General features: G+C 34.1%; 2 protein-coding genes across 2 annotated transcripts; both read left to right on the top strand.

Annotated features, from left to right (window-relative positions):
• The first annotated feature begins 7,189 nt into the window (after positions 1–7,189).
• Positions 7,190–9,105, top strand: LOC108379068 (uncharacterized). Its single transcript, XM_017635385.1, has 2 exons — positions 7,190–7,610; positions 8,391–9,105. The coding sequence occupies exons 1-2, from the start codon at positions 7,264–7,266 to the stop codon at positions 8,515–8,517; spliced, it is 474 nt and encodes a 157-aa protein (XP_017490874.1). The 5' UTR covers positions 7,190–7,263; the 3' UTR covers positions 8,518–9,105.
• Positions 9,106–10,739: 1,634 nt separating this feature from the next.
• On the top strand, positions 10,740–11,276 carry LOC108379067 (uncharacterized). The gene has a single exon (XM_017635384.1). It carries the CDS (start codon positions 10,986–10,988, stop codon positions 11,274–11,276), a length of 291 nt encoding a protein of 96 aa, XP_017490873.1. The 5' UTR covers positions 10,740–10,985.
• The last annotated feature ends 1,640 nt before the right edge of the window (positions 11,277–12,916 follow it).

The raw sequence follows: 12,916 nt of genomic DNA, 5'->3' as shown, positions 1-12,916 counted from the left end.
CAATATAAAAACTATCGCGCGCGCCAATTCTTTGATAACTTACCTCTTAGCATGTTTCAGAAAAAAATTATTAAAATTTACCTCTGTCGCATACGAGAAAATCACAAATAAGGTTACAATGAATATAAAAAAAAAATCGTGCAAAGAAGTCTAAGTTCGGGTGAAATCGAACTTTTTATATAAGTCATATAAAATATAAGGAAAACCTTGAAGGATATTGTTTGATTACAAGATATAAAATATTCCTAGGGGTTGAGAGCATTAAAATTCCAACTTAATAATTTTCACATGCATTTTTGGACCACCCCAATGCACACTCCCATGCACTTAATTAGTTAGTTAGTTAATTTTCTTGGGTGTACTAGAACAACAGGCACCGCGACCTAAAAGCTCTTTTGTATCTTTTGAAATGAGTCCCTAACCCAGTTTGGCTTAGATACCTTCGGCTTCCCTTAGTTCCTTACAACAAAGGGTTCAACCATTGAAGATTTAAAATGAATCAGTTTTTGTCTGGCTAAAGCCGGACAATGACAGAGAATATGCTCCGAAGTTTCAATAACCTTGAGGAAGAGCCAACATTCCGACTCTGTGATCTTATTTATACGGTGCAAGGAGTTCGCAATTGGTTGTGACTGGCCAGATACCCAGAAATTAGCCTGATGTCATTTCTATTTACTAGGACAATGTCGTTTCTGTTGAAAGGGTAGCCGAGGAGCCTGGCCTGTCTAAGGCCCCCCACCGCTCCCCAGTACTTAATGCATTCCGAGTGTTACCCACTCAGTAATTATGGCTCTCGAAGAGGACCAACTGAGACCACAGAATAGTTCAGGTCCCGAAAAGGCAGTTACCGATCCTTCCCGTGGCAAGTCATCGGCGATCTCGTTGGCTCGATTCCACAATGGTCTGGTACCAGGCACAGTGTTACCGTGTTTTTGGCTGCCAATATTTGTAGCGTATCAAAGCAGTCTCTAACCAACTTGGATTTGATAGTCCTGTTTGAAAGGGCCCGGATCAGTGTAAGTCCCTAAGACCAAGTGCAGGGAGCCCATTTGCCCAATTTTCGAGATCGGGGATCATCGCTTAGAATTTTCAGCCAAAGCAAATCTCTTTAGTAATGGGATCAGAGATTCCGCATATTTTCACCCCTGGTATCTTCCCAGCAATACCTACATGAAGCTTAATTGCGAAGAAGCCGTGGTTCCCATAAGTAACCGGGAAATGGGAAAAGTACACCGCGGCAACCCCAATCCCACGGCAAGTCTGGTTCGGCATATACTGTTCCACCTTGGAGTTGGGGTAATTTATGGGAGAGAGAGACAGCTCAGAAGGCGGTCCGAGCAATGATGTGAGACTAATGTCAGACCCATCACCCTCACTGTCCTCTAAAATCAGCCTCTTCTCCCGAGAGTTTTCTTCTCTCCGCCCGACCTAGTGGTAGTAGCACTATAGCCGGAGACATGACCGTAGCTCGTTTTCAGCAAAATCCCCCCACGTGGAGAGTCTAACCGCAACCCCAAAGGAGTGACGACCGTCCGTAACCCTGTCGGCTGACGGCCTCCCATGCACTTGTATAGGGAACAATGCCCTTTCGTTTTATTCCTGGCTATTTTTCTCTTATTTGATTCAATAATTTTTAGCCGATTTTTTTGTTACGGGATAAATTTGGACCCCGTGAAAAGTTTTCGGTTATTAATTTTCTATCAGAAAGGTTGTACCTCAAGAGTAGTTCCATGCTAATTTGGTTTAGTTCTGATCTTGACATCATAAAGAAATTATATTTTAAGTAGGTTGTATTTTTTGACTTGTTTCCAACAAAGTTTGATTTATATGGTTTTGGTTAAAGAATAAACTGTATTAAATTGATGAAATTTATTTACATAAAAACTAACCCAGAAAAAATCGTAAAATCATTGTCCCTATTCAAGTGCATGGGTGTGCGTAAGTCCCTAAGCCTCTGTCGACCTCAATCGAAATTTTAAATATTTCTCACTCTAGGAATACGTAAACTGTTCGTGAGGAGTGAAGAGTTTATGTTGCCCTCCATTGCTTGCAGCCATTTTTCTGCTAGATATGCATAAGTCCAAGTACATAAATACATATGTATATATGTATGTTTATGTGTAAATCAAAATCATGACATGGTAAAATATCGTTCATAATTTTCTTTAAGTATTCATTAATATGTCCACGCGACTATAATAATTTTCATTGTTTTCACAACTGCGCTCCACTTATTATACCAAAATTATACATAAGTATGTATGTGTGTATGTTGATGCATAAAAAAATTTATTTTGTTTTCATTTAAATTTCTCTGATCCGCAGCAATCCCATACGCTGGAGCGGTCGGCATGACGTCAATCACTATTGCAGCGAATGCGGCTGTTACATTGGGCGATATATAACGTTGAGTTGGTACAAGAAGCAGTTGTTCAAAATGCAACGATCTGATGTGGTATTCGAAAATAGGTGGCAACGTTTTCGTAAAGTTGAGAAGGAAACACTCGATAATAAAATATTGGCCAAACAGCAGGCGAGGGAGCAATTGAAATCCAAGACGACAACGAATGCTTGAAATAGTGGAAAGGAAAATTATTTATTACATTTATTTTTATAAACTTCGTATGTCTTTAAAGCAAAAAATTAAATCAACGTGAAACGTGTAAAATTTATACCAAAAAATATTTTTCTCGCTAGGTTTTCAACTTTAAGAAGCATTTTCTTTCAAATTTAAAATTTAGTTTTACATTTTTAATCTAAAGAGCTACTATTTTGTTTTAAAATGTATCCACTTTGATATAAACTTAAACTTATAAAAATATAATTTCATTTTCGTTTCAAGTTTAATCTATGATTTATTTATAACTTCATAATGTTTCAATTTTAATTTTGAAGTAATTTTTGCTCTTAGCCCTTTGGCGACCGTTACTGATTAGTTGGGAAATTCAAAGATATGACACTTGATTCGAGTTCAGCGAACCCATATTCTAAGCAAAAGTTTCGCCAAAAAAAATTTTTTTTTTACCTGCTAAGGTGTGGAAAAAGGTGGGACCTATATGTTCCCATGGTCGTCAATGGTGAAAATTTATACAACGTTTTTTTCTATTCCTAGCAGAGAAGCTCGGCCAAACACTAACATATGTGTAAGCGCCAATCTATTATTATTATTAGCAGACTTTCGATTGAAAAGAATTGTTTACGCGAGTGCTTTTTGGCAAATAATCGGTTACTATTGCACATTGGTTTATATTTTATACATTTATCGATTTTAATTAATTTTTCGTCATACAGTATTCCATATAGACAAAACAAAAAAATTTAAATATGCCTCTTTGACCATTAGTTTGAATCTACTAGTTGATATTTTGTCACAGTTGTCGTTTTCGTTAGCCCAAATGAAATGCAGTTTCAATATTTTCTTATAGTGGAAAGTATTTTCAAGGCACATAAAATAAAATAACGAGAAAAACTAAATCCAAGCAAATTAGGCGTGAAGCGTAAGCGGTTACGACCGGATGCAGCTCCTACAAAGGTCATAGCATGTTACGAACACAACTTTGAGTAAATAATGATGGGCTAACTTTGGAAAATGGTCCCATCGATTAGGGGCTAAAACAAGTATTACTTAGCTTAAAGGTAGATCTCTCTTATTTTCAAATAGGTATACCATTCTTATAGTGGAGACCTTCATAGCTTGTATAAAATATGTACACAAAATTATATCCCGAGGCTCGAACAAATGCTCGAAATTTGTAGGTATTTTTTCAGCCGCTTATTCACATTTGAAAGAGGATAATGCATTATTTAATGCAAATAAAGACGAATTATGCAGATAAGCGAGCCCGTTATCAACAGTATAAAATGTATGCAAATGTATATATGAAAATATTCAGAATGACGAGATGAATTGGCTCAGTCGTGGGCTTGTATTGAATTTTAATTAATTTCATTAAACACGCATACATATATATGTATTTAAAAATGTTTCTTTAAGAATTCGAATTTGAAGTACGAGTACGTAGCATTTGCATATACAATATCCAGTGGCGGACCCACGGCGGGTGTTTTAACACCAGAAACTTACGCAACAGAAATCCTCTACTCCACAGGAACGCTGCTTGCTTCACCGGCCACTACAGAAGGCAGTATTACGCGCTCCGTACAATGGCTCTCTTACTTACATATAAATTAAATGAAACTCGTAATGTACTTAATCATATAACTATTTTATCCTACTAAAAATCTAAAAGGACTTTAAAGCAGCTATGTTGAACTGCATTATACTTGCCATATATGCTGACTTATTCCCTTTGGTAACTAACCGATTCACTTATGATGCCCGTAAACGATTGTGGCATCTTCGATTTGTGCATTATTTGCTTTTTACCGCTTTGCAACTCCTGCTTGCAAGCAAGTTTTTCGTAGGCATCTCTGCTCCATGAATGATAGCTTTGTATTCTGAAAATTATGGCATACCTTGAAGCTGCTTTGTTGGGACGGTCAGAGTACAAGATTCCGAGCATCCAGGTCGCTGGTATTTGCTTTGGCGATTGGAACGGTCGAGGCTACAGTCCGCTCCTACACTTTATTGGTGGTGATTATGTTGGGCAGGCTATCTTAAGGCATAAGTTTCTAAGGGATCTAAGCCTGTAAAATAAATAATATGTGAATGTCCAAACATAATTCAAAAATGCAAAATAAACAAATCCAAACAATTGGTTTGTTTATAACCATTCAAGAATTGTTATGTAACAGATGGAGCGTGTAGCTCTGTAATTCCTTACATGCACGAATAAACATATATGTAAATTAGGGTGGGTCAAATTGTTCGCAATAATCGCATCCGAATAAACATTATGATAAACGCTAGAAAATTATCTTCGATATCCAATGTGCATATCAAATTGAGAACGAACTCATAACCAACCTTAGTTTCCCAACGTTCATACACTGAAAATAAAATTTCGTAAAAGTGCTACGAAAATCTTTCGTAGCCTTGGTTTTTGTACAATGTATGAAACTTGCGTTCATAATACGAAAACATTTTTCACAACGAAACAAGATTCGTAAATATAACGAAAGGACTTTCGTAAAGCCTTTTTTCAGTACAATTTACGAATTTTTACGTTTATTTTACGAAACACATTCGTAAATTACTGAACAAATCTCTGTACGAATAATTTTGTATATTGTACGAAGGCATTCGTAATATTTACGTATGGTTTTAAAATTTACGAAGTCTATAATTCTGTATTCCTACAATTTACTTAATACTTTCGTGCACAGAACAAATGCAGAAACATTTTTTTTAAATTCGTACAACAGACGAATATTTTCGTACAATATACTAAATTACCGTCAGTTTAATATTTCATCATTGTCAGTGTCATTGCGAAACTACTGGTTAGCTACCGTGAGACGTATAATATAATTTTAATAGTTTTAAGAAGCTTTTGGTGGATGAAAATACAATATAAAATTAAATGTTAAAGCTGTGGATAAATGCTTTTAAGCATACAATGTTCTTAACATCGCCCACGCTGAGCCTTGCTCTGCAATGCGGGACTTCATAAATAGGCAATTTCATCAGTTAGCTATAAACGGCAAGCCCAAGCCAGGAACAGACGCACTACTTAATGAAATTTTGTATGATTTTTCACTGAAACTTGCCTTTCAGACGACTTATAATTTTCCTTTAATTTATAGTCGAGAAAGGAAACAAACATCGAAGAAGCTGCGAATCTGCCAAGTACCTCCACATAAAAACATTGCAAAACATTTTGTTAAAGAAAAACGCTTAAAATTAAGAATAAAATTGTTGTGTTATAACTCGTCTTATGTTTTTTACAGTGTGGTGAATGAAAGCAATCGGAAGTTCTACGAAAAAAACCGCAGATTTTAGGAAAATAATTTCGTTAAATATACGAACTATTTTGTGCATTTTACAAAAATTTCGTAAAAAAATAAGGAAATAGTACGAAATTCTTTAGTAAGTAGTACGAAATTCGTTCGTAAATAGTACGAATACGTTCGTAAAATGTACTAAGATCTGATGTCTCATATTTTCGTAGTATGTACGAAAACGGTTTTGTACAATCAACGAAAACTTTCGTGGCTCAAAATGACGAAAACTTTCGTAAAATGTACGCAAGTTTTCGTTATATCTACACAGATTTTATTTTCAGTGTAGAATATTGGAAATACACTCAAGATGAGTTCGGAAAAAATTTAAACCATAGTAACAAGAGATAAAGTGAAATTCTGCTCATTCCCGAAGGGAAATACAAGACCACCACTCTCTCTCATTAAAATTTCAATTGGATAATGGGATGGATTTCGAATTCATAACGAAGGGAAAATAGTTTTCGAATCGAATACTAACCTATTCCACATTTGTTACTGAAGTGGAGACTTGAAAAAAAAGATTCGAATCGGTTTTGATTTTTGTTTAAAAATTGCTTGTTATAAGAAAAATGAATTTTTCTCAACTTTTTTTTTCGTTTTGCCAGTTTTACAAAATTTTCATAAAAAATCGCTGTTTTATATTTTATAGAATTTTTTTTTGATTAAGGCGGAAAAGGTAAAAAAAATCAATATCGCGAAAAGGTATTTTTTTTCATTTCCGAACCATGGTTTCTTTTAAACTTACTCTTCGAATTATCTGAAGAATCAGAAATTACCATAAGATTTAGTCAAAAACAAATTCGCCCAGCCTAATGTACATAGATATGTATATCCATTCATAAGCATGTTTGTATATATTCGTGACTTTCCGCACGCGTTTTCTCGCCCATTGGCCCAAAGTAGGGAAGGAAAAATGAAAAAACAACGAATAGTGAAAACCAAAGAAATGCGCACATTGAGTGCCAATGATATCACACTACGCAGCGTGGCGAGAAAAATGATGAATTTTAATTCAAGTGGAGCGACTACGAGCACACTATCGATGCGCAAGATCATTGAGCGAGAAGAGACGAAAAATTCGCGCTAGTAATTGGAAGAGAGTTTGGCATAGAATGGAAAATTTATACTGCAATGAGTATAGCGTCAATAATTGCTGAAATTATGACTACTCTTCTACTCTCACGTTGATCAGTGCTGATCAGTGATCACTTACATACATATATGCCATCAGCCAGTAATGAATGACTGCCACCCACCAGCAGCTTCATCAGTCAGTGGCCAGCAGTTCACTGCCACCGCTCAAAAGCGCAACAATACTTACAATACTTCCACATATAGCTAAATTTGTTTAAAGTCGATATGGAACCGAACGTGGCGGAAACACCACAGCTGGTGAAAGTTAAGCTGCTACCCGCACTAAAGCCCGAGGAGCGCAAGCGGCATATTGTGGCCAATATAGTGCTGGAAGGTCAAACCTCAACTGTGCCGTACATCGATGATGCTAATAGTGTAATAAATGTGACACAACTGCAGGCGCTCGACGCTTCACCACCCGGGAAGGATGCGCGAAAGCGCATACGATTTTATTCGGTGGGGCCGCGTACCTATCACACCAAATGTCCGCTGTGTCTGCAATATGGTGATGCGGCTGTGATGCGTGCGGCAGGTCTGAAGGATGCAACATGTTGTCTATCGACGTTGTCGTGGTGAGTACTTAAGTGACGAAATATTTGGTTTAAGGAGAATAGACGAATTGTTTTCTCTATACGAAGTTTGTAATCGTAAGAACTGTCAGTAGTGAATTTATGGCATCATCAGTTAACATAGCTTGAACGTCCCCTAGTTGTGAAACGTGCCGAAGTTAGTTCTAAACCCAAAAAAATAAATTGTCCCGCTCTTTTCAGACCCACATATTCTCATTCGTATGTAAATATGTCTTAAGCATTTGAATGTTTTTTGTTATAACTGAGTTTAAATATTTGGGTCTAATATTAATACAAGTAAATTTTTTTTCTGCTGAAAAGTTTAAATTTTTTTATAAAATTTTATTATATAAAAAACAAATTTAAATATCATAAAGCTCATAAAAACTTTGTTCTAACTATTTCTTAAATTAATTTTGATGTGTGTACAAAAAATTTTTGTATTTTAGTTTTCTGTGGCATTATTCATGAAAAGGTTTAAGAAATACTTTTTGTACTTTTAGAGATGTAATGTGTTCAATAAATTAATATTAATAACGTTTTTATCTTTAGAATTTTTTTTGTTATTAAAATTTTCCTATTCTCATTTAAAGACTAATGAAAAAAATATTCGAATATTAAAGTTTTTAAAAAATAAGTCAAAACCTTAAAATAGACCTAAAAAACCTAAAATAGATTTAAAAAACTTAAGATAGAAGTTTTTTAATTGATATTTAGGTTCTAGTAAATATTTTAAAATAAGTGTATGAAAACAATTAACATTTCCAATCCCCTATTTTTCAGCTTCTTCCCAATTTTCTGGCTTTGCTGTATTTGTACTTGGTGTGGCTGCAATCGTGAATGGACGACGAAAGGCATCTACTGCAGCAAATGTGGTGGCAAATTGGGCATCCAACAGCAGCCTAAATAGGTGTGGTGAAACACTAAAATTTAATAAAATATAACACCGTGCGACAGTCAATTTTACACACGAAAAAATTAATATATTCACAAAACTTGGGGCCAAATATAGTAAAACTACGTTTCTAGTTTTTCTCTCTGACGTTTGGCATTTTTTTAAAATTACTTTGAAATTTCTAGAATATGATTGAATAAAAAAATGATTCAAAAGATTCGGTGCATTGTAGAATAACAATATGGGTATCAATTAAAAGGAAAAACTCTGTCGAATTAAAAAATTTATTTTTTGGTGCATCAGGACGAATAAGTGTTGCAAATGTACTTTTAAAACTTTATCCTTGGATATCCTTGGAAGTTTCCAACAATAATATGCTAGCTACCACATCCCCAAATTTCGTCCTTCTACCTTTATTAGTCTTAGATAAAAAATTTACACTTCTCTTTATAAGATATTGATAGTTACAATATACATAAATGAAGATACTGGAATCATTATTATGGAACTATGTATGCGGTCTAAAAGAACAAACTGACCGTATGATGTACCTACGGTTTAAATACTTTAATTCGCTACTTTCACTTAGGCAAAAGTTTATATAGAGGGAAAAAATGTTTTTAATTAATTTTTTTCGTGTATAAAAATAGAAATTTTCGAGTTTAAGAAAGTATAAGTTTTCTAGTAGCCTTTACATCGATACCACTTTTTAAAAAATCGGTTTTTAATTTTTTTTTGTATAAAATAGTTTTTTATAAAAAAATGGTATTTTTTGCTTTCAAGTGTTTTTTCTAACATTTTTATATACGAAGTATACAAATACGCATATCAGAAGAACGAAGGTTTGATTGCGTTTACAACGATATAAGTTTTTTTTTAAAAAGCGGTCAGTAATTTTTTTGTTTAAAGTATTTGTTTTATAAAAAAAGGTATTTTTTCCTTTTAAATGGTTTTCTCAAATTTTTACATACGAAATATGCAAATATGCATATCAGAAGAAAGGGAGTTTAATCATGTTTACAACGATATTGGGCCGTATGAATAAAAATAAGCAATTGCTTTTTCTTAAAATTTCAGTTCATTTACTCAATTTATTCAATCAAAATTGAAGTAAAAGGTATGAAATTTTAAGAAAAAGCAATTGCTTAGTTTTTATTCATACGGCCCATTATTATTTTTTAAATCAGTTCAAAATTGTTTGAAATATAAGGTTGTTAATTTTTCGAAGACCCCTTATAGCACCTGTAATATAAGTTTGCAAAAAAAAGTTATAAACCTTTTAAATAAGAGAAGAAAGGCGGACTACGTCTATATTTTTAGTTTTTTAGTTATTTAAATATAATAATAAAATATTATTTTTACCAAAGGTCCCATTTCGAACTTCGAAGGCCCATATCTCGATTTCGGAGGCTAACTTAGAAAAACGGAGAAATTACTTTTTACCTATGACTCAATCTCTTACAAAAAATTGGTTTGGTCCAATACCGAGCCGAGTGCTCTAAAGTGTAATGATTCCAGTATCTTCATTTATGTATATTGCAACTATCAATATCTTATAGAGAAGTGTATCTAAAACTAATAAAGTTAGAAGGGCGAAATTCGAAGATCTGGTAGTTTGCATATTAGTCCTTGACATATATTTTTATATATACTCTGCAATGTACCAAATTTTTTAAATAATGTTTTATGCAATCATATCCTAGAAATTTCAAAGTCCTTTAAAAAAAATCCTGACGTCAGAGAGAAAAATTAAAAACGTAGTTATACTATATTTGGCTCCTAGTTTTGAGAATACATCGATTTTTTGTGTGTTTTAAAAATTTTTGGTTTTTGTCGCTCGGTGTAATAGATGTAATGACATTATAAGTAGTTTTAAATGTAACGAAATTTAATTTATCGACTAATTAAAAACGAGTAAAATCACAAAAGCAATAACAACAAAATAACTATTTAAACAGTGCTACTATTAAATAAAATTTGTTTACAACGCGCGCTTTCACAAATACCTTATTAATAAATCTGGTTGTTAACAAAATTCGCATTTTTCATTGCTCGCGTTAGTTTGTAAATACATATGTAAGTATTACGAAAACATTTCATATATTTGTTTGTTTTCGACGACCTGTTGTCGACCGCAACGTCCACATCATGCTTGATCTTCAAACTCTTAGCGCTCTCAGAGTATCGCTGTGGGTGGCAGATCACTTTCGCTTTTCATCTGCATGCCATCTCTCCCACTCAGTACAACGCGCGCAATCTATACAGCTTTCGCTCGCGCTCACTGCGCCACGATCATTGTTCAACGCATCGCGTCGATTGACTTCAGTACGTTTGCTCTTGTGTCGGATGTGAAATCATAGCGCTCGGGAACTATTTATTAAATTTTATTTTTGTTTTCGTGCCGTAAATTTTACCTAATATATTCAAATACTGTGAAAGTAAAAAAAACACATATTATTTCGAGTTAACACAACGTTCGCAAAATGATGACCGAATCCACCTCACCGCCAACAACACCTGCAATAGATAGTAAAAACACAGCAGGTGCTGGGGATAAGAATGCACTAAAGCAGCTGTCGGAAAAGGAACTTAAGGAGCAACAAATTTATAATAATTTCGCCACGCCACTGATTGGCACTTATCTAAATCTGCCGCAAGATCCGGTGAGGCTGAAATGTCCTGCTTGTGGAATTGTTGAAATGACACAAGTTGAAAACGATTTGAAGTGGTGGGCGACGGAGATCAATCGCTTTGTGGGGTGTTTATGGGTGTAAGTTAATAGAAACAAAAAAAAAAGAATAGTAATAAACACAAAACTATTAAAAAAATGTGCCTTTATAATTTTTTTAATTAATTGAATTTTTTATCCCTGTCTCGATCCGTTTGACATGGTAAGTCCCTCTAATAAAATAAAAATAACACGGCTTAGCAAAATTTGGACTCGTCGTGTAGATAGATTTTTTGATGCTGATTTGAAGTTCATTTACAATTTTTTTTAGTGCGTCTATTTCTTGCGAAAAAGCTGGAAAGTGACGAAATATGGCATAAATGGAAAATTTCAAAAATTAAAAAAATAGGAGTTTGGACGTAGTTTTTCCTGCCGAAAAACGCGTATAAAAGAAAATCGGAATCGTCTCATGGAGTTTACCTTATGTTGATGAGTTGAGTAGAAATGAGTTAAAAAATCGCGGAAAAGTAAAAAAAAAACAAGTAAAATCAGTTTAAGTTCGGGTGAAGCCGAACAATAAATACCCGCTGCTTTTTTCACCATTCCGAAAGCTACCGTTACATGGCAAGCAGGCAGTGGTTTTACCCCTTTATCAAACATTTTCGATAGTATGTTTAGTTAGACTTAATGAGATAAACTTGTGTATTTCAGTAAATATTGGATTCAAATAGTTGAAAATTAGGATGTCAAGTAAAATTTTGGTACAAAATAATATTATTATTTTTGGAAAATGGGCGTGGCGCCGCCCACTTATGACCACAAATGTGTATCTCCGTAACCGATTTATCAATTTCAACCAAACTCGGTGCACTTAATAACCTTGGTACGGAAAAGCAACTCGTTGAAAATTATTCAAATCGGAATAAAATTATACCCGCTTCCTGTACAACGGTAAATTTTAGGAATACGAAAACTCCGATATTTCATTAAGTAATTTTTTTCCAAGTTAATATTTACAACAATCCCTTAAAAATAAAAAAATAAAAATTTTTGGAAAATGGGCGTGGCCCCGCCCACGTTATGACTACAAAGGTGTATCTAGGTAACCGCTTTATCGATTTCTACCAATTTTGGTTCAATTATTTCATTAAGTCTAACTCGGCAACGTTGGAAATCGGGGAAAAAAGACCCCTGCAAAGTAGCGTTGAGAAGTTCACGAACTAGTTCGTATAATGAACTAGGCCATTGTATTGATCGAACAAACTAGTCCGAAATTTAAAATAAACTATTTGCTCTAGGTTGCTGTTTTTCTTAAATCTTACACAAATTAAATTATGTATGTGTGTACGTATATGTATTAAGTGGAAGCAAAATGCGAAAGGCCTACGCAGAAAAAAATTTCAATAAATATTGTTATATTAAGATTAAATAGCTTCTAAAAAATTTGAGTAAAAACTAAAAAATTTGATGACTATTTTTTTTTAATCTGTTAAATTTTTGTGAGTTATGCACAAGATTTTAACTTTGACTTATATGGCTTATGTTATACATTCAGCAATATCTTTATAAAAAATTAACCTATTAAACCGTCCTGGATATTTTTGAAATGGACAAAACCTACTCCCCCTAAAATATAGCTAGCTTTGATTTTTTTGCAATTACCGTTACGTTGGTGGAGCCCATAAATATCGGGCTTTAGGAGCCTAAGCCCAATGTGTGTACCAAATTTGGTCGAGATCGGTCAAG

This window comes from Rhagoletis zephyria, unplaced genomic scaffold (assembly GCF_001687245.7).
Source record: "Rhagoletis zephyria isolate East Lansing unplaced genomic scaffold, Rhagoletis_zephyria_1.1 Rzeph_scaffold_15511, whole genome shotgun sequence".
In the NCBI taxonomy this organism is placed as follows: domain Eukaryota; kingdom Metazoa; phylum Arthropoda; class Insecta; order Diptera; family Tephritidae; genus Rhagoletis; species Rhagoletis zephyria.
Note: the sequence above shows the minus strand (reverse complement) of the source record. Positions and strands in the feature narration are given on the sequence as shown.